The sequence below is a fragment of the Hemiscyllium ocellatum genome, chromosome 33, assembly GCF_020745735.1.
Source record: "Hemiscyllium ocellatum isolate sHemOce1 chromosome 33, sHemOce1.pat.X.cur, whole genome shotgun sequence".
Classification (NCBI taxonomy): Eukaryota; Metazoa; Chordata; class Chondrichthyes; order Orectolobiformes; family Hemiscylliidae; genus Hemiscyllium; species Hemiscyllium ocellatum.
The window spans coordinates 21881120-21905042 of record NC_083433.1 but is presented as its reverse complement, the minus strand read 5'-3'; the positions used below and the strand labels follow the sequence as shown (position 1 = coordinate 21905042).

Sequence of the window (23923 nt, the reverse complement as noted above, 5' to 3'; positions counted from 1 at the left end):
CAGATACTGGCTGTGCTTCTCCAGCACCACACTTTTCAATAAGTTGGCCCTCCCCAGGAGAGAGTGCTTTTACCTTCACTTAACACAATGTATGAACTTCAAAAGCAAAACGAAACTCTGGATCAGATCAGGTGTATGTCAAGGATCAGATCAGGTGTATGTCAAGGAAGTTGGTCAAAAAGGTAGCTGTTGTATAAAGCCATTAGGATGGCAAAGAATAGAATCTCTACTGTGTGGAAACAGGCCCTTCAGCCCAGCAAGTCCATGCTGACTCTCTGAAGTGTATCCCACCCAGACCCAGTCCCCTATTACTCTATATTTGTACCTGACCTTCACACCCCTAAACAGTATGGGCAATTCACCTATACTGCATATCTTTGGACTCTGGTAGGAAACCAGAACAAATCCACAGTCAAAGGGAGACTGTGCAAAATCCACACAAGCCTGAGGCTGGAATCGAACCCAGGTCCCAGGTGCTGTAAGGCAGCAGTGCCAACCACTGAGCCACCGTGCCGCTCTCATGAGTTTGGTTATATCCTAAGAGATGTTTGTCCAGTGGTATACCAGTATTTAGTTCAAGCTGTTGTGTGTTACCAGAATGTTGTAGTGCTTAGTCACTCTTGCATTGAGCCTAAGGTCTTAGGAAGATTTTCATGTAAATCTGTCTAACGTAAATAGCCATTAAGTGTTAAGAAATAAAGACATCCTGCACACTCAGTACTAAGACCTTCCACCAATGATGCAATGTGGTCATCCTTCCCCATTGGATAGACTGACATAGACTAATATCCAGACGAAGAATTGCTGGCAGTGCATCTACCCAAGGTGGTTCCAGCAGAAACCAAAATAGTCAGAAACAAAAACAGAAGTTGCTGGAAAAACTCAGTAGATCTGGCAGCAGCTGCGGAGAGAAATCAGAGATAACGTTTCGGTCACAGGGTTGACTCTGATCTCTCTCCACAGATGCTGCCAGATCTGTTGAGCTTTACCAGACAAAAGTGAGGCGTGCAGATGCTGGAAACCAGAGTCTAGATCAGAGTGGTGCTGGAAAAGCACAGCAGATCAGGCAGCATCTGAGGAGCAGGAAAATCGGCATTTCACCGATGAAGGGCTTTTGCTCGCAACGTCGATCTTCCTGCTCCTCGGATGCTGCCTGACCTGCTGTGCTTTTCCAGCACTACTGTGATCTAGACCGCTAAGCTTTACCGGCAACTTCTGGTTTTGTTCCTGATTTCCAGAATCCTCACTTCTTTCGGTTGTTGTTTACCACGTCAGCCTGAGTGTCTTTAATGGAGAAGGAGAGACAGAGAGGTTCTGGGTGGGAGTTCCAGGGAAGGCACCACCACCAGTGGTGAGAGAGATTAAAATCAGATGGGACACTGTACAGGAGGCTGGAATCCGAAATCTCAGAAGGTTTTGGGGCAGTAGGAAGTGAGAGGGGGAGAAAGTGGGACCAGGCAATTGAGGGATTTGGGAAGAAGGGTGGAAGTTTCATAATGAAACTTTCAATCTAGGAGCCAGTGGAGATCAGTGAACACTGATGGGGGGAAATGATTCATGAGAAGACCCATACAAAAGGAGAAGTTGGTCAGGAGTTAGTCACATGTGGTGTCGGATCCTTTTCTGGTCATGCTCACATCCTTTTCTTAAGTGTTGGAGCAGCCGAATTTTCAGCTGACCTTGTTATATGGGGCAGAAAATGTGTTGCTGGAAAAGCGCAGCAGGTCAGGCAGCATCCAAGGAACAGGAAATTTGACGTTTCGGGCATAAGCCCTTCTTCAGATTCCTGAAGAAGGGCTTATGCCCGAAACGTCGAATTTCCTGTTCCTTGGATGCTGCCTGACCTGCTGTGCTTTTCCAGCAACACATTTTCAGCTCTGATCTCCAGCATCTGCAGACCTCACTTTCTCCTTGTTATATGGGGCAGTCCAGTCCAAAATCTGCTTTGACGGGGTGATTTGTATCCTGTCAATTAGTGTTTGCTAAGAAGGTTTTGAGAACAGACAATGCAAACTGAATGGTACAATTATTTTTATATGAAATGGAGGAGCAGGGAAACATCAAGGTAGGTTTTTGGAGTTGGGTAGGAGAATTTGAAAAAGATGTTTAAAATAGTTTGGATGCTTTACCTTGATCAGAAGGCTTTGTCTGAGCTGTACAGAGCACCATCTACAAAATGGCAGATAACACACAACTTTGGAAGTATTCATGACCACAGAGGGCTGTCGAGACTGGGTCTCTAATTATGTTCAAGGCTGAGGGAGGCAGATTTTTAATCAGTAAGGGAATTGAGGGTCCTTGGGGAAAGGTAGGAAGGTGGAATGCAGCAGTAGCATTTGGATATGGAAGCAATTCATCAGCACTGTGTGGAGCTTTCCACCGGCTACATGACTTAGCGGGAATATTGTTCATGGGCATGATTTCCAGGATGTGGCACTTCACTTACATGGATACATTGAAGAAGTTGGGACTGTTCATCTCGGAGGAGCCTTGATTAAAGATGTTCAAAATCATGAGGGATTGCACAGATATAAAGAAACCCTTTGTTCTTACTGGAAAAATCAGGAACCAGAAAACTACACAGACTTAAGGTGATTGGTGAAAGAAGCACAAAGAAAAATATCTACACACACCCACACACACACATACTCTCTCTCGCTCACACTCATATCTGTACACTCACACATACATGCACGCACACACATACATACACACACTCACTCATGCATGCATGCACACACATACATACACACTCACTCGTATCTGCACTCACACATACATGCACGCACACGCTCACATACATACACACACGTACTCATATCTGCACACACACATACGTGCATGCACACTTACATACACGCATTCATATCTGCACATTCACACATACATACACACACACTCACATACATACACGCACACTCACATACAGACACTCATTCATATCTGCACTCACACATACATGCACGCACACCCATATCTGCACTCAGATATACATGAATACACACATTCACATACATACACACATGCACGCAGATACTCACATACATACACTTATTCATATCTGCACACTCACACATACATGCACGCACACACTCACTCATATCTGCACTCACACATACATGCACGCACACACATTCATACACACTCACTCATATCTGCACACTCACACATACATGTACGTACACGCTCACTTACATACACACACTCATATCTGCACACTCACATACATGCATGCACACAGACATACACACTGACTCATATCTGCACACTCACACATACATACACACACTCACTCATATCTGCACACTCACACATGCATGCACAACACACATACTCCACACATACACTCTCACACACATACACTGTCAGACACATGCATACCCTCACACACACATACACACACTCTCTCACACAGACACACTCATGGCGTGTGGTTATGATCAGGAAGGTGCTGACACCATGATGGAGGCAGATTCAGTCATGACTTCCCACATGAAGTTGGATCACTGACTGAAAAGGGAAAATCTGTGGAACTCCAGGGAAAAGGCACGAGGGAGTAATCAGGTGACTTGTTCTTATGGACAGCCAATCTCGAAATACCGGGCAGGTGGAGAGAGAAACAGAGACAGAAAAACATTGGAGTTTAAGTGGAAAGTGACAGATCTGAAACATTAACTCCCTCCACAGATGCTGTCAAACTTGCTGAGTATTTCCATCATTTTGTAAAAGATTTCCCAAGCTATAAATTAACAGTCATCAGTCATAATCAACTTTAGGATGTTTTTGAACTGCCAATCAAAACAGAAACCTACATCATTCACAAATGTCATGTGGTTAGCATCATTGCCTCTCAGCGCCAGGGACCCAGGTTCAATTCCAGCCTCAGGTGACTGTCAGTGTGGAGTTTGCACATCCTCCCTGTGTCTGCATGGGTTTCCTCCCACAGTCCAGGGTTGTGTAGGTTGGATTGGCCACACTAAATTGCCCATAGTGTCCAGGAATGTGTAGGCTAGCTGGGTTAGCCATGGGAAAATGCATGGTTACAGAGATGGGGGAGGGTCTGGGTGGGATGTCCTTTGGAGGGTTGGCATGGGCTTGATGGGCTGAATGGCCTGTTTCCATACTTCAGGGATTCTGTGATTCATAATCTAGGGTAGAAAGTGCAGCTGTCCATCTGCTGAATGTGTACCACTGCTAAGAGGAAGGATTTTAAAATTTTATTTGCGATGCGCTTTCTGATGCAGACTTTGGGAAGAACGTTGAGATTAAACTTTATCAGTGTCTTTTTTAGAAACCAGCTTCAATCAATATGGTTTACACTGTATAATATGAAGAGGAAAAATGTGTAGGGTTATAAGGGGAATGTAAGTGAATTGTTCATTCACAGAGCCGGTGTAGACATGATGGGCCAAATGGCCTCCTTTCCTGCTACAACAAATCCGTGAAATAGCAATGCATGATTTTTATATCGAATCTTCCAATTGCAAGTTTTACGCAGCAGTGGGGTTGGTATGGCTCCAATCATGGATTCATCCCTCCTGTAACATTGAGCTCAGGTCACTGGCGAGAATCTGAGTGTTGGGAGTTCAACTCTCACTCTAGGAGCACATAATCCCTGCTGATGCTGCAGGACAGAAGTCTTTGCTGCCGATCCTGTGTTGAATCAAAGCCCCTGTCTGCCCTCCAAGGCGGTCAGAAAAATTCCATGGCCTTCTTTCCAGACGGACTGGGAATTCTCCGCAGTGACCTGACCAAGGTTTCATCCCTCGAGCTCAATCTAAATATGTTTGCTGAAAGATGTTGTGACACACTCAAACAAGATCGCAACAACAGATGATCTGTACCTTTTGGTGATTTGAGTGAAAGTTGTTTGCCATACAATAATGACTACCCTTTAAAAATATGTCACTGGCTGTTAAACACTTTGGGATGTCCTACGATCAATGCAGACACTGTATAAATGCAAGTTAGGGCTTGTGTGGTGATAGCGTCCTTACCTTTGGTCTAGGAGAGTCAGACTCAAGTCCCATCTGCTCCAGAGTGAGCAATATCATCTATCAAAACACCTATACACACACAAGCTCTTCCACCCACTCTCTCTCTGGTCAATCCCAGCGACGATAGCTGTGGCATTGGCTAGGCATGGAGACGGATTGATGCCACCATTCAAAGCCACACCGCAAATGCGTCCATCTGACTAACGACCCCACGACTGCCCTTATCGTCAATGATGTAATTGTCTTTCACCGTAAAAATTATAACCCCGTTCGTCTTAAAGAAGCTGAGCCAAAGGTTGCTATGATTGAAATGAATGGTGCTGTGGCTGCGAGGGGCTGAATGGCCTCCTCCTGTTCCTCCGGGTGGGAGGAACCAGACCACCAGGAGATGTAAGTTTTAAAGGAAATGTCAAAGCAGGTGATGACAAACAGAGGGGCTGACTTAGATGGAATACCTGGGAACTTTGGTCAAGGGAAAGGTGCAGAGGTCATGGGGGAATCAGGGTGGGGAGAAATGGAAGGGTCAATAGAGGAGCATTAGAGTGGGTGGGGCAGTGAGGGATTAGAGTGTTCGAAGGGAGTGGGAATAAACTAAGCGGGATGCAAAAGTATAATCTTCCCGTCACCAGTGACAGGCAGCTCCAGGATCTCAGGGTGGAGATTCTACTTGCTGAGAGCTGGCAGCTAGCTAGATCCAGACAGCCAGGGGAGGACCAGGATCGTGAGGGGGACACAGGCAACTCACAGAGGGAGCTAGTTCACAATCAAGGCAGGGGGTGGCTCCCAATGCCCTCCCCGATGCGGTCTTCCCCACTGTGTTTTTATTCCTCAGGTACCAGTGGGCGTGCCAGCATCTACTGCCCATCCCTGAATGCCCAGAGGGTAAATAAGAGTCAACCAGATTGCTGTGGGTCTGAAGTTACATGTAGGCCAGACCAGGTGAGGAGGGCAGTTTTCTTCCCCAAAAGACATCAGTAAACAATTGCTCTTCAGTTTCACATGTTTGCCGAATTCTAATTTGAAGGGAGATGACTTGGTGGGACTTGAACCCAGGTCTTTGGAATATGAAGCTTGGGGGGTCTCTGGATTAGAGTCCATGACTTTACCACAAAGCCATCACCACTCCCCAGGAGAGAGTCCACCCGCGTTTACTGTGCCACATGGGGGCAGGCTCCCTCTCACAGCCAGATCATACACGTAAGCTATGGGATTAATCTTGAAGTGATCATTCATTTCCATTTAAAGGCCTCAAGTTGCAGTCACACTGGAAAGCTATCGATACACACAAACATACCCATCCCCCAGCTCACCCATCCATTAAATTCCAAACTCCTGATGAGACACAGTGGAAGATTCTGAGCTCTATCCATCCATTATACACACCCGTCTCCCAAACCAGTCTTGGTTAATAAGGTGTCTAGTGCACAGATGTACCTCAGACATTGTCTAATGGGAGTGTCAGTACTAGTTAGACTAGTGGATGAATTCACTGAACAACAGCTAACAACCTTCTATCCCATCCTGCCTTAAGAGTCAGAGTCATAGAATTGTACCACATGGAAACAGACTCTTCAGTCCAACTCGTCTATGCCGACTAGATATCCTAAGTTAATCTAATTGTGTTTGCCAGCGCATCCCTCTAAACCCTTTATATTCATGTACCCATCGAATTTAAAGGGTGCAGTGGCTGAGTCCCTACCCTTGGACTAGGAGACCTGGGTTGAAGTTGTACTGGCTCCAGAGGGGTGTTGTGACATGGTTGAACATACCAATTACAAAATTCCTGCTGTTCACTTGGACAGTCATCAAGAGCAAGTGGCCACTTGAGTAATGTGATCCTGCCTTAGGCCCAGGGCTGGGCAGTAATCAGGACTGGGGTTGGTACCTCCTTGAGGCTTGAGGTGTCCCATGTGCCACAGTAGATACTGTTGGCACCGACTTAACACCCAGGGCATGTTGCAAGGTCAGGAACCACAGACGTTCACTGCCCAAGGTCAACTCCACCACTGATAAAGAGGAGACAGTGACCCACCCCAACACAGAAGGCAGTGACAGTCTGACTGGGTGGGAAGGGGTCTCCGAGTTTCAATCCAGGGGCAGGGTAGCTCATGGGAATTCACGATGGGAAACGAGAGCAGGGTCTTTAATAAGCGGAGGTAAGGTAGTGAGGGGGAAAGCGTCAGATTTCTATCGGCCCCCTCACTGACTTCCTGAGATTAGCTGCAAGGGAAATTGATTATGAAAGGACGTTGGAGCTGTCTACAAGTGTATGGATCATTGGTGAGGCGACAGCTGGAGTACTCCATGTAATTCTGATCTCCATAGTTAAAGGAGATGATTGTATTCAAAGCAGTTCACTGAACCAATTTCTGGGATAAGGGGACTAATCTCATGAGGAAATGTTGGGCAATTTTGTCTAGAAGAAAGAGGGGCAATCTAATTAAAACTTACAAGATCTTGATGGGGCGGGGGCAGGAGTTAGAGAATGTGGCAGGAGGAGTAGAGAAGGGGAGAAGAGGAGAGATGGCGGAGTGAGAGAAGGTGAAAAGGAACAATAAAGGGAAGAACAGAAACTTTCTTAAAACATTCTAAAAGACTGATGCATTTGGAGTTTGAAAGACTTGTGTTTAGCACATTTAAAGCATTTCATAGCAACTGGCTGGACAGGAAATTGTGGCAGCCATTTTGTACACAGCAATATCCTGGGTGCCCCAGCCCAGTCTGTCCCCAGGGTCATGAGATTGAACTGTAGACCTTGAATACAAATAAACCAGACAAAAACCTGAAAAATATATATCCTGGGGGCATGTCCACTTTGTAATTTTGGTGCTGTATTTTGAGACTTAATGAGAAAGTGCCACAGGATCTTGAACAAACAGAGCCTCAGTTTAACACAAGATCCCTCAATGATCCTGGACAAATGGTGCTGAAGGCTAGGTGCTGGGTTTGAACTGCCACCCTCTCGATCTACAGCCTATATTCTCCCAGCTGAGCCAGACTAGCTTTGGAACACTGTGGGCTTCTCTCGTTTCCTCAACAGCACCATTTAAAAAAAAACGACAACAAAATCCAATCCACAAACATCTTTTACTTTAAGCACCTGTGCCGAAGTCAGGCCACTCTGTGCTGTGAGGTAGTCAACATGGTCTCGACAAACCAAGTCTTTATTGGAAGCTTTTCCAATAACGTTCCACTCATGCATGTTCATTTCTAGTCAGGAAAATGTTCCCTGTCGCAGTAGGATCTTGCTCGCTTCCTGCTCTGGTCCAGCATCTGTCCTGGTCTCGGGAGACTGGATCCTTCAGGAATCAGTGAGAGAAGCAAGGCCAGAGTGTGCTCCAGCTCCATCCAGGCACCACCGTCTCAACGCTGCATCCCAATAGAGTCCTTCCTGTCCAGCTCATTAACCATTCGTCCACCAGGAGAGCAGCCCCAGTCCCGGCTCACTGATGGAGCCCTGCAAAAAGTTTGGAAACGGTAATTAGATAGGAGGCCAAGGTAGGCCAATCCCAAATGGGGTGGATTCCCATTTATTCTGTTTCAGTCCAACCCCACATACAATATTGTAAAGGGATGGGCAGGGAGAGACAGAGAGGTGCATATGAAGCAAGAGACACAGGAACAGCAATGGAACACAGTGAGGGAGAAACGAAGGAACACAGACTGACAGTGAATGATATGCTTCTAATTTCTGTCTCTACAGAATTCAGGACAACACAAAGATTTTAGTTTCAGTACTTGTTCTTGTATCACCCATTTTTTTCCCCACCCGCAGGGCAGCACAGTGGCCCAGTGGTTAGCCCTCACAGCACCAGGGAACCAGAGTTTGATTCCTCCCTTGCGTGAGTGTCTGCGTGGAGCTTGAACATTCTCCCCATGTCCTGACAGCGGGAGGAAACCCTCCCAAAGATGCACACGTTAGGGTGGATCGTCTGGGCTAAATTACCCATAGTGTCTAAGGATCTGCAGGCTAGTGGGTTAGCCTTGGGAAACAGGATTTACAGGGATAGGGTATGGGTTGGATGCCTTCGGAGGGTTGGTGTGGACTTGATGGGCTGAGTGGCCTGCTTCCACACAGTAGGGATTCTATGATGATTCAGAAGGACAAGTGCGCTCTATGGTTCTCTCTCTCTCTCTCTGCTATTGCCTTCCTCATGTTATACCCAGCCAACAGGAGGCTCCAGACAAGAGGCAAGCACAACTCTCGGTCCCTCCAAACATTGAGAAGTTCAACACTCAAACCCTCACAGGGTGCTTTCATTAACGGCCACCACTCTCCTTTCCACCAAAACTCACTCAGCAGCCTCGGCTCTCCTCGGTGTTCTCAGATCCAGCTAACCAGACCCATTAAAAACTTTACATTTCTTCCCTGGTGGGGCTGTCCTGTGTTCATTTCCTTTCTTATCCTCACAGAGGATATGGGCATCACTGGCCAAAGCAAACGATTGCTGCTCCAACCCTAATAGCCCTTTGAACTGCGTGAGCACACAGCCGAGTGAAGAGATAACCACGCTGCTTCCGGCCAGACTGGGTGAGGATGGCCGATTTCCACGCCCAGCGGGGATTACTGAACCAGACGTGACCCTACAACAATGCAGATTCACAGGCACCACGCTGAGATTTTATTCCAGAGTTGTGAAATGCTTTTAAAATTCCTTCAGCTGCCGTGGTGGGGTTTGAATCTAGTTCCCAGAGCATCAGTCTGGGCCTCAGGATTACCAGTGACATTACCCAGCATGCCACGGCCTCCCATCAGAGCTGCAGTGCTGCACTGAACCACTAGAGGAGCTGTCTTTCAGATGAGATGTATGCCTTCTGAGATGAAAGCAGAAGATCCTGTAGACAGTGTGGTACAGCAAAAGCACAGCAGATCAGGCAGCTTTCGAGGAGAAGAATCATGATGAAGGGCTTATGCCCGAAATGCAGATTCTCCTACTCCCCTGACCTGCTGTGCTTTTCCGGCACCACACTCAGACTCTGATCTCCAGCATTTGCAATCCTCACTTTCTCCTAGAAGATCCTGAAGGACTAGCTCAAAGACGACCCATCTGGTTTCCCAGCTCATATTTACTCAACAACAAACAAAAAATCACTTAAAAACAGATGGGCTAGACATGACTAGGTTGTGAGAGGTTACTCTGTGCCATCTGGTCAATGTAGTGCCCACATTAGAACACTGAATTTAAAAACAGGACTTCATTCACTACTGTAATGCTGCCTTACTATACACTGCACAGATTAGATCAGATTCCCTAGTGTGGACAGGCCCTTTGGCCCAACAAGTCCACACCGACCCTCCGAAGAGTAACCCACCCAGACTCATTTCCCTACATTTGCCCCTGACTAACGCACCTAACACTACAGGCAATTTAACTTGGGCAACTCACCTTTGGACTGTGGGAGGAAACCGTAGCACCCAAAGGAAACCCATGCAGACAGTCGCCCGAGGCTGGAATCGAACCCGGGTCCCTGGCACTCTGAGGCAGCAGTGCTAACCACTGAGCCACCGTGCCACCCAGGGCTCATTGCATCATAAATATCAAAAAAAAAGAAATAATGGCACTCTGGGAAAACTGCACACAATAGCAACATGTCACAGGATGGTGAGGAAGGGAAACGTTAACTCCGATTTCTCTCCACAGATGCTGCCAGATCCGCTGAGGCTTTCGTGTGATTTTTGTTGGGGATTTCCAGCACCCATAGGTTTTTGTTTTGTAGTTTAATGGGAGTATTGGCTGCAAGGAATTTTAGAACATTCTGAACTCACTAAATAACTGCAAGTCACAGAGTCGTACAGCATGAAAACAGACCCTTCAGTCCACTCGTCCATGCTGACCAGATAGCCTAACCTAATCCAGTCCCATTTCCCAGCACTTGGCCCATATCCCTCCAAACCCTTCCTATTCACATACCCATCCAGATGCCTTTTAAATGTTGTAATTGTACCAGCCTCCACCACTTCCTCTGGCAGCTCATTCCATACACACACCACCCTCTGTGTGAAAACGTTGCCCCTTAGGTCCCTTTTATATCGTTCCCTTCTTATCCTAAAGCTATGCCCTTTAGTTCAGGACTCGCCCACCCTGGGGAAAAGATCCCACGGCTGTCCTGACTCTGCTTCCCCACACGAGTTGAGACCAGCCTTACCGTCAGTGTGTAAGGAGATTCCTTCCTCTGGGTCTCCTCTGCGGGGGAGTTCAGGTTTTCTGCTGCACTGGGCCCCGTGGGGGAGGTGTCCACAAAGGTTTCATCCACTACTCGGAGTCTGACCTCTTCACCGATGTCCATGTAAAGGTCATGTGTGCCCTCGTCAGTCTCGTATTCCCACACCCATACCTGCTCCGTCTCATCACTGTCAGCTCAGTCAAGGAAACCCCGTGGTCTCTCACAGGCTAAATGGCCCCCTCCGGAAACCCTGTGGTCTCTCACTGGCTAAATGGCCCCCTCCGGAAACCCTGTGGTCTCTCACTGGCTAAATGGCCCCCTCCGGAAACCCTGTGGTCTCTCACTGGCTAAATGGCCCCCTCCGGAAACCCTGTGGTCTCTCACTGGCTAAATGGCCCCCTTCCGGAAACCCTGTGGTCTCTCACTGGCTAAATGGCCCCCTTCCGGAAACCCTGTGGTCTCTCACTGGCTAAATGGCCCCCTCCAGAAACCCTGTGGTCTCTCACTGGCTAAATGGCCCCTTCCAGAAACCCTGTGGTCTCTCACTGGCTAAATGGCCCCCTCCGGAATTATAAGGCCTTTCACTGCAGAGAAACAAAAGGTCCCGCCCTAATGGTCGGTGCTGTTACCCCGTTACCCTGGCCTATTATTCCTTTCCTTCTTTTGTTTATCCAGCTTCCTTTCAATTCGAGTTTTTACAGGTGTAAAGAGACCCTTCGGCCCAGCAAGTCTATGCTGGTCATCAGCATCCAACAAGCATTCCCCGACTCGAACAGACCTCTCAGATGTTAATTCTGATCTCTCTCTCACTGCATCTTCTCTGTGGCTGTAACACTATTCTGCACTCTGTTCTGCTACCCCGATACACTTGGTAAGGTAAGCTCTGCCTGTAGCACACAAAACAACACTTTTCACTGTATCGCGGTAATTGACAAGAAGAAATCAACAAATTCATCTATTCTAATCCCATCTCCCAGCACGTGGCCATGGCCTTGCATGCTACAGCATTTCAAATGCTCATCTAAATACTTCCTCAAAGTCTTGCTGGTTCCTGCCTCCACCATCATTTTTAAGCAGCGAGTCCCAGATCCCCACCGGCCTCTGGGTGTATGTTATTTTCTCAAATCACTTGAGGGGATCGGTTTCCCTCAGTCACTGAAGGATACAACTTGGCAGGTTGCTGCAGAGATTCTGGAGGGATGAGGATGTCATCAAAATATCCCAGTGTCACTGTGAGGGAGAGAGGAGGAACAGTCGTGTAAGTTAAGGGTTAGACATTGACCTTGGACTGTGGGGCACCCAGATTTCAGAACCAGACCCTGGCTGAAGGAAGCTTGAAACAATTTCCAAGGATTTGAGTCAATAATGCAACCTAGCTATATTTCAGCACCAGAGACATGGGCACAATAGGCCTGGAGTTCTGTGCACACGTCTAGAATCAGAGTCCCTACAGTGTGGAAACAGGCCATTCAGCCTATGAGACCACACTGACCCTCCACACTGACCCATCCCCTACTCTGTCCTTGAAACCCTGCATTCCAATGGCTAATCCATTTAACTCTCACATCCCTGGACACAATTTAGTTTGGCCAATCGACCCTAGCTTGCACATTTTTGGACTGTGGCAGTTAATCCACACTAGACACAAGGAGAATGTGCAAACTCCACACAGTCAGTGGCCCGAGTGTGGAACTGAATCTGGGTCTTGGTGCTGAGGGAGCAGTGCTAACCACTGAGCCACCGTGCAGCCGGCTTTAACTACAGAAGGATAAACATGCATTTGAGGCAATTCAGAGAAACTTCACGAAGATAAAGGAGCTGTCTTATGAGCAAAGGTTGGGCCCAAGCTGAGTGGGATGTTATATGGAGCTATGGGTAGTGATGATAGAGGCTCCAATTCATCATGTAGCTGACCAGCAATCTCTCTCATTCTTACCATCTGTCAGTGACAGGAGTTGGAAGCATTTGCAGACTTATCATCAATATTATAAAGGCATCGTTAATTGGGGTGGGATTTGAACCCTGAACCTCAGGTTAAGAGGCAGGTTATGCTACCCATTGTGCCATGAAATGACCTACATCTGGCCCTGAAGTGTTCAATTGAGACACAGAGATAAGAACGGATAACACTTCACTCCTGAATGTAAACAACCCTCAATAGACCGGGCACAGGATTCCACTAACTGGTCAGAAACTAGTCTGTTGGGATTTCGGACAAGGGTTTTTCGAGGGACCCCGTCCCCAGAGCACAGAGGAACAGATACAGCATTGACAGCTGTCCTCACAAACCCTTTTGCTGCCATCCCTATGGGAAGGGGCAGGTCCCGGATGCCTCAGTAGGTAAAGGGGGCAATGAGCTGTAGGAACAGGAGACCACTCTCTATCCATTTGGAAGCCCATCCAATCTTTCTTCACAGAACTGTAGACAAAGCTCCAGCCTAAATCAGCCTGTTTATACAGCTTCAGCATTCAGTTCCTGCATTTTATAATCAATACCTTTCCCAATGAAGGAAAGCATCTGATGTGCCATCTCGACCAACTTGTCTACCTGTCCTAAACCCTTCGGGAACGTCCCTGGATTCATCAACGTAATTTACCTGCCTCACAAATCTACCAATATGCCAGATTTGACATTTTCAGCTAGCCTTCGGTCTCGGCAGCTTTCACTGCCCTTACTGTAAAAAAAAACTACTTCCTGACATCAGTCTTGGAGGTCCTGGCTCTAATGTTAAGGCTGTGCCTCCCTGTTCTAGACACCCCCCAGAGTAAGGATTAACTCTGCTCCATTTACCCAGTCAAACCCTGGAATTATCTTAAACCCTTTGGCACGATCACAGCTTAATCTTCCCACTTTGAGGGAATATAAACCCACTCAATGCAGATGTGGCAGGAAGGGTACACGATGCAGGATGAACTAGCTGTCGTCAACAAACGGGAAGGGAGCCTGAATAGATCAGCAAGGATTCCTGCTCCTCATCACCATCCAGCTTCCCCCCCCCCCCTTGCTGGTACTGTGCTCTGTGTGTGAATGAAGCAAGTCCTGGGACTCAAAGAACTCCAGTACCATTCAGGAGTGTATGGGATGGGGAACGAGGGTTGCTAAGTGCAGCAGGACCAACACACCTATTTTGCAATTATTCCTGGCGATTTCTCAGTGAGAATCCTTCATTACCGCAGGGTTCTGGAATCCAGTGACTGCGACCTTGACACAGAGACTCCCCCTTCTTGGCTTTCAATCCGAACAACAGCAAATCAAACCCTCTGCCTTCGGGGGACAGAGGCAAACTCCAGGCATCTCCAAGGTCATACGCTGCGAAAAAAGCTTTATCCTTTTCACATGAGCAGACTGTTAACTCTGCACAAATGTAAAGGGAACTTTCTCTCTCAGACGTGTACATGCCATACATACTGCAGAACAATGAACAGCCACAGACCACGTAACCACTGGCAATTATCAGAAAAGCGTATCTGACGCACCAACTCATGTCCTTCAGGATTGCCCTCTGGGCAACAAACGGGCAGAAACCCTTGCCAGTGAACTAATTAAAGAAAAAAAACTATTCCGAGAGTCTCACCATTGAATATAATGGGAAAAACTACTTTTAAAAAACTATAAAAAGGACAGACAAGGTATGATGTGGACTTGAAGAGGGGTGCAAAGGATGAGGGAACTCAGCTATGTCGAAACAAGAGAAGCTGGGATTGTGCTCCTTTAAGCAGGGAAGATGAAGAGGAGGTTTAAAGGAGTTGCCCACAGTGACATGGAGTTTAATACAAAGAGACTGTCTTCACAGACCAGACAGCTGTAACCAGGAGGAACAGACTTAGGATAAGAGCTTAGGGCTGGGGACAGCAGTGAGCTGATATGAATTGCTTTCTGCAGCAAGGTGTGTCGACCTGGCACGCACAATTCTGAATCCATCTTGGTCCAAGAACCCATCGATGCACTTAGACCCAGGCAGAGAACCAGAAGCCTCCAACCTGACACGGGTGGGTGGTGACTGAATACCTCAAATTATAAGTTACTCACCGTGAACACCATCCTGACTGCAGCCTTTAATTTTGCCGGTAATAATCTCATCCAGAAAAGGTCGAAAGACCACATAACGGAAATGTACTGAATGGGAAAGCAGAGAAGACAAAACAATACATTTAAAGCAGAAAGCTGCATTTATATAGCACCCTTCACAGCTTCAGGCCAGATTCAATTCATGCAACCAATGAGTCATTATTGTTGGCATGTCGACAAACATGACCATCAAACTGCACATTAGAAAGATGCCAGATATTCTGTTTTCAGTCTGGTTAAACAAGGACAGCTGGCAGGGATATGGGAAAAACTTCACGTTACTAATCATGGCGCAGAATCTGTTGCATCAAACGAACAGACACTGTGGGTCCCAAAAGTGACCATTAGCCAAGAGTGAGTCAAGATCCAGCACCTTACGTCTTCTGGTCTTACCCTGGTTATCCAAACTTCAGATTATTCGAACAAGATCTCAAGGTCCTGTAAAAATGTTATCCAAACAAAGTACTCCCCGCCTGTCTCATTCGGAAGTGTATGTGCTTTCAGATTTTCTTTCCCTTCATATTCCAGTTCAATTTTGTTTTGTTTCCTAAGCAGTATATGACCTGCTTCAGGGCTCCATTGAAATCAATTTGCCGTTCATACAGACATATGGATAACAAATCAATCTCTATTTAGCTGAACAGGACATATTACATTTAGCATTGAAGCAGATCATATTACTTAGAAAACAAAACAAAAGCTAACTGGCAAAAGGAGGCAAATGGCATCTGAAAGCATAAATATATAAACCATGAGAACTAATGAGCAACTCTATAAAAAGGCAAATCTAATACGCATGTATTTGCAAGAGGGACAAAACTGAAAAGTAGGAAAGGCATGCCCTATTGTAGTGCTGTAGGCAGGTTTGATGGTCACATAACATGGATACTGGTGCATGAGAAAGATTTACAACGACGATAACAGTTGCAATCAGGATGGATAGACAAGATGATTAGGGGTTTAGATAGGGTTGACAGTGAGAACCTTTTTCCACTAATGGAGTCAGCTGTTACTAGGGGACACAGCTTTAAATTAAGGGGTGGTAGGTATAGGACAGATGTTAGGGGTAGATTCTTTACTCAGCGGGTTCAGAGTTCATGGAATGCCCTGCCAGTAGCAGTGGTGGACTCTCCCGCTTTATGGTCATTTAAGCGGGCATTGGATAAGCATATGGAGGTTATTGGGCTAGTGTAGGTTAGGTAGGCTTCGGTCAGCGCAACATCGAGGGCCGAAGGGCCTGTACTGCGCTGTATTTTTCTATGTTCTACATGGTCTCTCAGAGCACAGCTTCAGCAACGGCCTAATGGTGGTCTATAAAATTATGAAAAGCTGCGACAGACCATGCATTTCCTCTTGCAGGGGGAAAGCAAGTATAGAGATCGATACAAGGTGGGCAGCTAGAAACCCATCACAGAACTCAGTCACAACTTTGAAGTTTATCCATATAGCGGTCGAGGTGAATATCAGTGTGTCTAAGACAGCCTGGGGAGGCATGAGATAAACAAATGAGGAAGGAGGTGAGGAGGCCCCAGTGGAATTTAAATGCTCGCAGACTGTTGGACACCATACTCTGACAGTGTGCCATAGATCTCCAGCCCAGATTTAGGACTGGCAGTGACAGGAGGGAAACGGAGACTGCTTTATTGAGAGTTACTAAATAGAAATATGGTTCCTGGTTTTGAAATGTATAACCTTTGGTATGAGATGCTCCATCCCCTGGAAAAATGTAGGAATCTTCCAGCTTGGTAATGTCGTACAGGCAAATACAGAGGCCTACATTATATACGACCTGTAGAGAGAAACACAGCAGCAAAATACAATCAAGAGAGATTCTCAACTGAATTTGCAAATCACTGATAATCCAAAAGTCTGCAGCTCCACACCCTGTCTTGACATTTAATCCAACCACTTTCCAACCTTACTTTTGATCTGCTGACTGAATATTTCCAACAGTTTCTAGCCATCCTCTGTGCTTCTCCTGGTCAATCCTTCTTTGTATTTAACTTAGGGAGTTAGGTTGGAAGCTCAAAGGCAGGACAAGCAGAGTATTAACCTCAAGATTGCGACCAGTGCCATGGGTTAGTGAGGCTAGGAGCAGAAAGCAAGTGCAGCTGAGCATGTGGCTGCAGAGCTGGTGTAGGAGGGAGAGCTTCAGGTATGTGGATCATTGGGAGACTTGTACAAGGAGGATGGGTTGAACTACAGGGGTATCAAAATTCAAAGTTTGTGAGAAGATTTGTAGCTCGGGTGCTCATTGCTGTGGTTCTGTTCGCCGAGCTGGGAATTTGTGTTGCAGACGTTTCGGCCCCTGTCTAGGTGACATCCTCAGTGCTCAGCCACGAAACAACATGACCAGCTATCCTTAGCAGCCACACACGCAGATGACAAGCAACATGAGTTCGACTGGGACAACACTAGTATTATAGGACAAGTCAAACAGAGAACAGCCAGGGAATTCCTAGAGGCATGGCACTCATCCACAGATTCAAATCAATAAGCATATCGACCTGGACTCAATATACCGACCATTGCAGCAGACAGCTGGAACTGACAACCGGAAGCGGCAGATTCAAACCGCTATAAATGCTCGAGGCCTCAGCCCTCGATCTCTCCAGCCAATCATTTAGAATTTTTCGTCGTTAATCCACTTGCCAGTCAACAGTTGGGACAAAAGATTTTTCCTATCAAAACCTCTCATCTTGAAACCACCAGCAAGTCACCGCTATGTTTCTGTTCCCAGGAGGATGCCCTAGCTTTTCAAATCTTCCCCCAGGACAGAAGCCAATCACTCCAGAAACATTCTGGTATCTCTCCGCATGCCCTTTCCAAGCCCTTCACGTGGAGTCATAACCATAGAGTCATACAGCACAGAGACAGAATGTCCAGCCCAACCAGTCCACACTGACCAGCATCCCAAACTAAACTAGGCCCACCTGTCTGCGTTTGGTCCACATCCCTCCAAACATTTCTTCTTCATGAGCTTACCTAAATGTTGTTAACTGTATCCACATCACCACTTTCTCTGGAAGTTCATTTCACACACAACCCACTGGCTGTGTAAACTAAAACCCTTCATGTCTTTTTAAAATCTTTCTCTCCTCTCACCTTAAAAATATGCTGCCTAGTCTTGAAAGACCCCACCCAAGGGAAAAGACATCTACCATTCACCTCATCTATACCCCCTGTGATTTTATCAACCTCGAAGGTCAGCCCTCAACCCTCAGTTCCAGTGAAAAAGTCCCAGCCTATCCAGCCTCTCCCCATTACCCAAACCCTCCACTCCCAGTAACAATATGGACCTCTGCACCTTAATAATATCTTTCCTGTAGCAGGGCAACCAGAACTGGACACAGAAGAGGCCTCACCAACAATCTGTACAACTGCAACATAACATCTCAACCCCTGTACTCAGTGGTCTGAGCAATGAAGGCAAGCCTGCTAAACGCTTTCTTAACCACCCTGTCTACATGTGATGCAAACTTCAAAAGTATTATGGAGTACAGTCTGTTCTGCTAGGACGTGGTAGTTCTGTTCCGGTGCAATCCCGTGTTATAAGAAAATCGTGTTATAGCAGCACCATTTAAACTAATGGGGCTGGAATCACGTTAGAATCAATACACACTTTAAAACTTTGCGCTTTAGAAACTAATACCCTAATTCGTCAATCGTATTATAGTGAATTTGTGTTAACGAAACGCATGTTATAGCAGAATAATCTGTAATACCACATTATTCTGAAGCTTACCTAGTGATTATCAAACTATAGCAGCACAAAGACTAGGAATCCTGCAGCAACTAACTCACTATTTTTATATATCCAGTAGGTTCTGCAGGTTTAATCACCTTATCAATGGCACATCATCTTTAGGGATGAGTACGTAGACAACACAAAATTCAAAATAAACAAAGAACTGCAGATATTAGAAACTGGAAATAAAAACACAAATCTGTTGGAGAAGCCTGAAGGGTTATGAAGAAGTGTCACGAGACTCCAAGTGTTAACTTTGCTTTCTCTCTCCACAGATGCTGCCAGACCTGCCGAGTTTCTCCAGCAACTTGTTTTAGCATGAATTCCATCTTTTACCAAATTGCCCTATTTATTGTACACTTTCTTTCCATACTAATCCTCCCAAAGTGCATCGCTTCACATGTATCTGCTTGGGACTTGAAGCTTCAGAACCTGATCTTTATCATTCTGAAGCCCAGACCTAAGCTACATTCATACCATTGAAAATCTCAGAATGCCACTCTCTGCACCAAGACTAGGCCATTGCTCTACAGAGGTGGTGGTGCTCGACGCCTTAAAATACATAAAAGTGGATAAATTGTTATGTAGGATCAGGTGTATTCTAGAACCCTTTGGGAAACTAGGAAAGAGATTGCTGGGCTCCTTGCTGAGATATTTGGATCATCGATAGCCACAGATGAAGTGCTGGAAGACTGGAGTTTGGATAACATGGTACCACTATTTAAGAAAGGTGGTAAGGACAAGCCAGGGAACTACAGACCAGTGAGTCTGTCATCGCTGGTGGGCAAATTTTGGAGGGAATGCTGAGGGACAGAATTTACATCTCTTTGGAAAGGGAAGGAATGATTTGAGAGAGTCAACATGGCTTTGTCCATGAGAAATTGTGTCCCACAAACTTCATTGAGTATCTTGAAATAACAACAAAGAGGATTGATGACAGCAGAGTGGTGGAATTGATTTATATGGACTTCAGTAAAGCATTTAACAAGGTTTCTCATGGGAGACTGGTTAGCAAAGTTAAATCACATGGAATACAGGGAGAACTACCATTTGGATACAGTACTGGCTATAAAGTAGAAGACAGAAGTGAAGGGTTACTTTTCAGATTGGAGGCCAGTAACCAGTGGTGTGCCACGATGATCGGTGCTGGGTCCACCGCTTTTCGTCATTTATATATATGATTTAGATGTGAACATAGGAGGTACAGTTAGTAAGTTTGCAGATGCCACCAAAATTGGAGGTGTAATGGACAGTGAAGAAGGTTACCTCAGAGTACAACAGGATCTTGATCAGATGGGCCAGTGGGCTGAGGAGTGGCACATGGAGTTTAATTTAGATAAATGTGAGGTGCTGCATTTTGGAAAGGCAAATCAGGGCAGGATTACACGCTTAATGATAAGGTCCTAGGAAGTGATGCTGAACAAAGAGACCTTGGAATGCAGGTTCATAGCTCCTTTAAAGTGGAGTCGCTGATAGCTAGGATAGTGAAGATGTTTAGTTTGCTTTCCGTAGGCAAATTACTCCCAATGGAACAGTACAATGGCCCAGTGGTTAGCACTAACTCACAGCACCAGGGACCCAGGTTTGATTCCCACTTCAGGTAACTGTCTGTGTGGAGTTTGCACATTCTCCCCATGTCTGTGTAGGTTTCCCCCAGGTGCTCCAGTTTCCTCCCACAATCCAAAGATGTGCAGGTTAGGTGAATTGGCCATGCTAAATTGCCCAGAGTGTTAGGGGCATTAGGCAGGGGTAAATGAAGGGGACTCTGGGTGGATTAATCTTTGGAGGATCGGTGTGGACTTGTTGGGCCGAATGGCCTGTTTCCACACCGTCGGGAATCTAATCTAATCTTGATGAGCCTAATTGTTTGGTTCTGTGTTGCCACAGCCTGAACACTCCACTGCCATTTCTCAAATTCAAGGCTTCCATATTTTTAATAAAGCTCTGTATGGCACCCAGTCAAATTCAATCCATATGTACAACCACTGCATTAACCTAATCAACATTGACTACTACCTCATCAAGGTCAGTTTTCAAAGTCCCACATGGAACCAGGTGCTCTCACGGGATCTTTTGACAGCACCTTCCAAACCCACGACCATTACCATCTAGAAGGACAAGGGTAGCAGATGTATGGGAACACCACCCCCTGCAAGTTCTCCCTCCAAGCCATTCACCATCCCCTCCATCCTGACATAGAAATATATCACTGTTCCTTCAGTGGGTCAAAATCCTGGAATTCACTCCCTGACAGTAAACACCCTACACCAAATGAACAGCAGTTCAACAAGGCAGCTCACCACCACCTTCTCCAGGGCAACTAGGAAGGTAATGCCCAGCAACACCCACATCCGTGAAAGAACAAAATAACTGACAGGAAGCGAATCAGTCTGGTCGCGGCTTTAACAAGAGGTTTTCCACCTTATTTGCCAGTTTTTTGTTCAGCTCTTCAGCTATGGCGTCATTTAGCCTCCTTTCGAAAAGCCAGGGTGGGATCCGCACAGTATCCACCATCTCCACCAGGACAAACATGCTGCGAGAAGGCAGGATCGATACACTGTGGAGGAGGAGAAACCAGTCAAACATTGTTCATATAATTGGGAAAAACAAGAGTCAGGAAGTTAGTTCCTATAGTAACAAGGACTATTGATAAAAAGTCTTATCGATGTGCAAGATTAAATCATGGTGCGATTAGCCAACAATCTATTTAAGTCACACTACGCTGTTAAATCCAGCTGCACCATTGGTAAATGAGTGAGATGTATGTAACTCGTTATGGAAAGGACTACCTTACATGCACTGATTTGGCACTTTTATTATGGTAAAAGTCCCAAGGCACTTTGCAGGAACAGTTACCAAACAAAATTTGATACTGAGGATATATTGGAACAAGAGACCAAATTTTTTCAGGGATCTCTCAAAGGACTAGAGGGAGGCAGAGAAGCTTTGGGTGGGGATGAGAGTGGTTGAGGCTCAGACTCCTTAAAAACTCAGCCGTCAGTGAAGTGATTAAAATCAGGGATCTTCAAAGGGTCAGAACTGGAGTAGTGCAGGTACCTCATAGGTTTGTGGCATTAGGGAGGATTAGATAGAAAGCAGGGCAAGGCCACATAGAAATTTAATATTTTAAAAACGCCATCCTAATTGAAGTCATTCCTTGCCCCAAAGCCATCTGGATGTCAGTAAGCACAGGAGTGATAGGAAAACAGGAATGCAGGGTCACTCAACCTGAAACTTTAGCACTGATTTCACTCCACGGATGCTACCAGATCTGACCTTTTCCAGCAATTTTTGTTTTGTTTCCGATTTAAAACATGCAAAGCTCTTTACAGACTCAATGCAAGTTGAAAGGAGCAGCAGTTTTGGATAAATTCAAAGGAACAAAGGCACAATGGCACAGTGGTTAGCACTGCTGCCTCACAGCGACTAAGACCCGGGTTCAATTCCCGACTCGGGCGACTGACTGTGTGGAGTTTGCACGTTCTCTCCGTGTCTGCGTGGGTTTCCTCCGGGTGCTCCGGTTTCCTCCCACAGTCCAAAGATGTGCGGGTCAGGTGAATTGGCCATGCTAAATTGCCCGTAGTGTTAGGTAAGGGGTAAATGTAGGGGTATGGGTGGGTTGCGCTTCGGCGGGTCGGTGTGGACTTGTTGGGCCGAAGGGCCTGTTTCCACACTGTAAGTAATCTAATCTAATCTAACGTGGGTGATAGGTTGGGAGTGCAGTGGAGTAGAGGTAGAAATGAGGATTTCAGCAGCAAATGAGCTGAGGCTGAGACTGAAGAGGAATCTCATTGGATGTGAAGCATTTGGGGTTACCCGGAGATCTTGAAAGGCGCTACACAAGTGCAGCTTTTGCAGAGTTTGAGATGTATTCACTAAAGCACGAGTCGGAATTAGGTGGTTTGGACAATGTGCTGGCGGTCAGCTCCAAATTTACCGGCAGCTTCAGGTAACCTCCCCCACAAACTGACCCAAGTTACCACAAGGTCAGGTCAGTCAAAGACGTGGGGGCTCAGGGTCTGAATAGGAGCAGGAGAGAGTTACCCGGGCCCCAGGCTCCAGCTCCAACCACGAGCCCCGGGCCCACGCTCCGGCCCCCGGGCCCCAGGCCCCAGGCCCCAGCTCAAACCGCCGGACCCTAGGCCCAGGCCATAGCTCGGGCTCCCGCTCTAACCCCCGGGCCCGGCCCCAGGCCATAGCTCCGGTTCCGTCCCGAGCCGCACTTTCTCTCTATTATTGCCCGATTCCCGCGAACCTTTCTCACGGTCCCATTCGATCCCCGCACCAGGCCGAAATACACTTTACGGCAGACGGTCGGGGGGGGGGGGGCGGATGCCACTTTACGGCGGAAGGTCAGCCCGTTACCTTTTGCCGTTGGATTTTACCGCAGTTTGCGACAGCTCTCCCCTGGACCCGCTGGAAGGTTCTGGAAAAGCACAGCAGGTCAGGCAGCATCCAAGGAGCAGGAGGGTCGATGCTGCAGGCCAGAGCCCTTCATCAGGAATGAGGAGAGGGTGCCAGGCAGGCTCAGATAAAAGGTAGGGAGGAGGGACTTGGGGGAGGGGCGATGGAGGTGTGATAGGTGGAGGGAGGTCAGGGTGAGGGTGATAGGCCGGAGTGGGGTGGGGGGCGGAGAGGTCAGGAAGAGGATTGCAGGTTAGGAGGGCGGTGCTGAGTTCGAGGGTTGGGACTGAGACAAGGTGGGGGTAGGGGGGGACAATCCCTTGTGGTTGGAGGGTGTGCGGAACGCTTCAGAGAACACCTCTGGGCCGCCCGGACCAACCAACCCAACCACCCCGCGGCTCAACACTTCAACTCCCCCTCCCACTCCACCGAGGACATGCAGGTCCTTGGACTCCTCCATCGCCTGACCATGGCAACACGACGGCTGGAGGAGGAGCGCCTCATCTTCCGTCTGGGAACCCTCCAACCACAAGGGATGAA

General features: G+C 46.9%; 1 protein-coding gene across 1 annotated transcript; it reads right to left on the bottom strand.

The window, feature by feature from the left end:
- Positions 1–8069: 8069 nt before the first annotated feature.
- On the bottom strand, positions 8070–23280 carry polr3h (polymerase (RNA) III (DNA directed) polypeptide H). The gene is made up of 7 exons (XM_060849235.1): positions 23235–23280; positions 21401–21536; positions 16924–17020; positions 15193–15279; positions 12329–12392; positions 11145–11349; positions 8070–8454 (listed from the first exon to the last, which is right to left on the bottom strand). The coding sequence occupies exons 2-7, from the start codon at positions 21509–21511 to the stop codon at positions 8401–8403; spliced, it is 618 nt and encodes a 205-aa protein (XP_060705218.1). The 5' UTR covers positions 21512–21536; positions 23235–23280; the 3' UTR covers positions 8070–8400.
- Between the last annotated feature and the right edge of the window lie 643 nt (positions 23281–23923).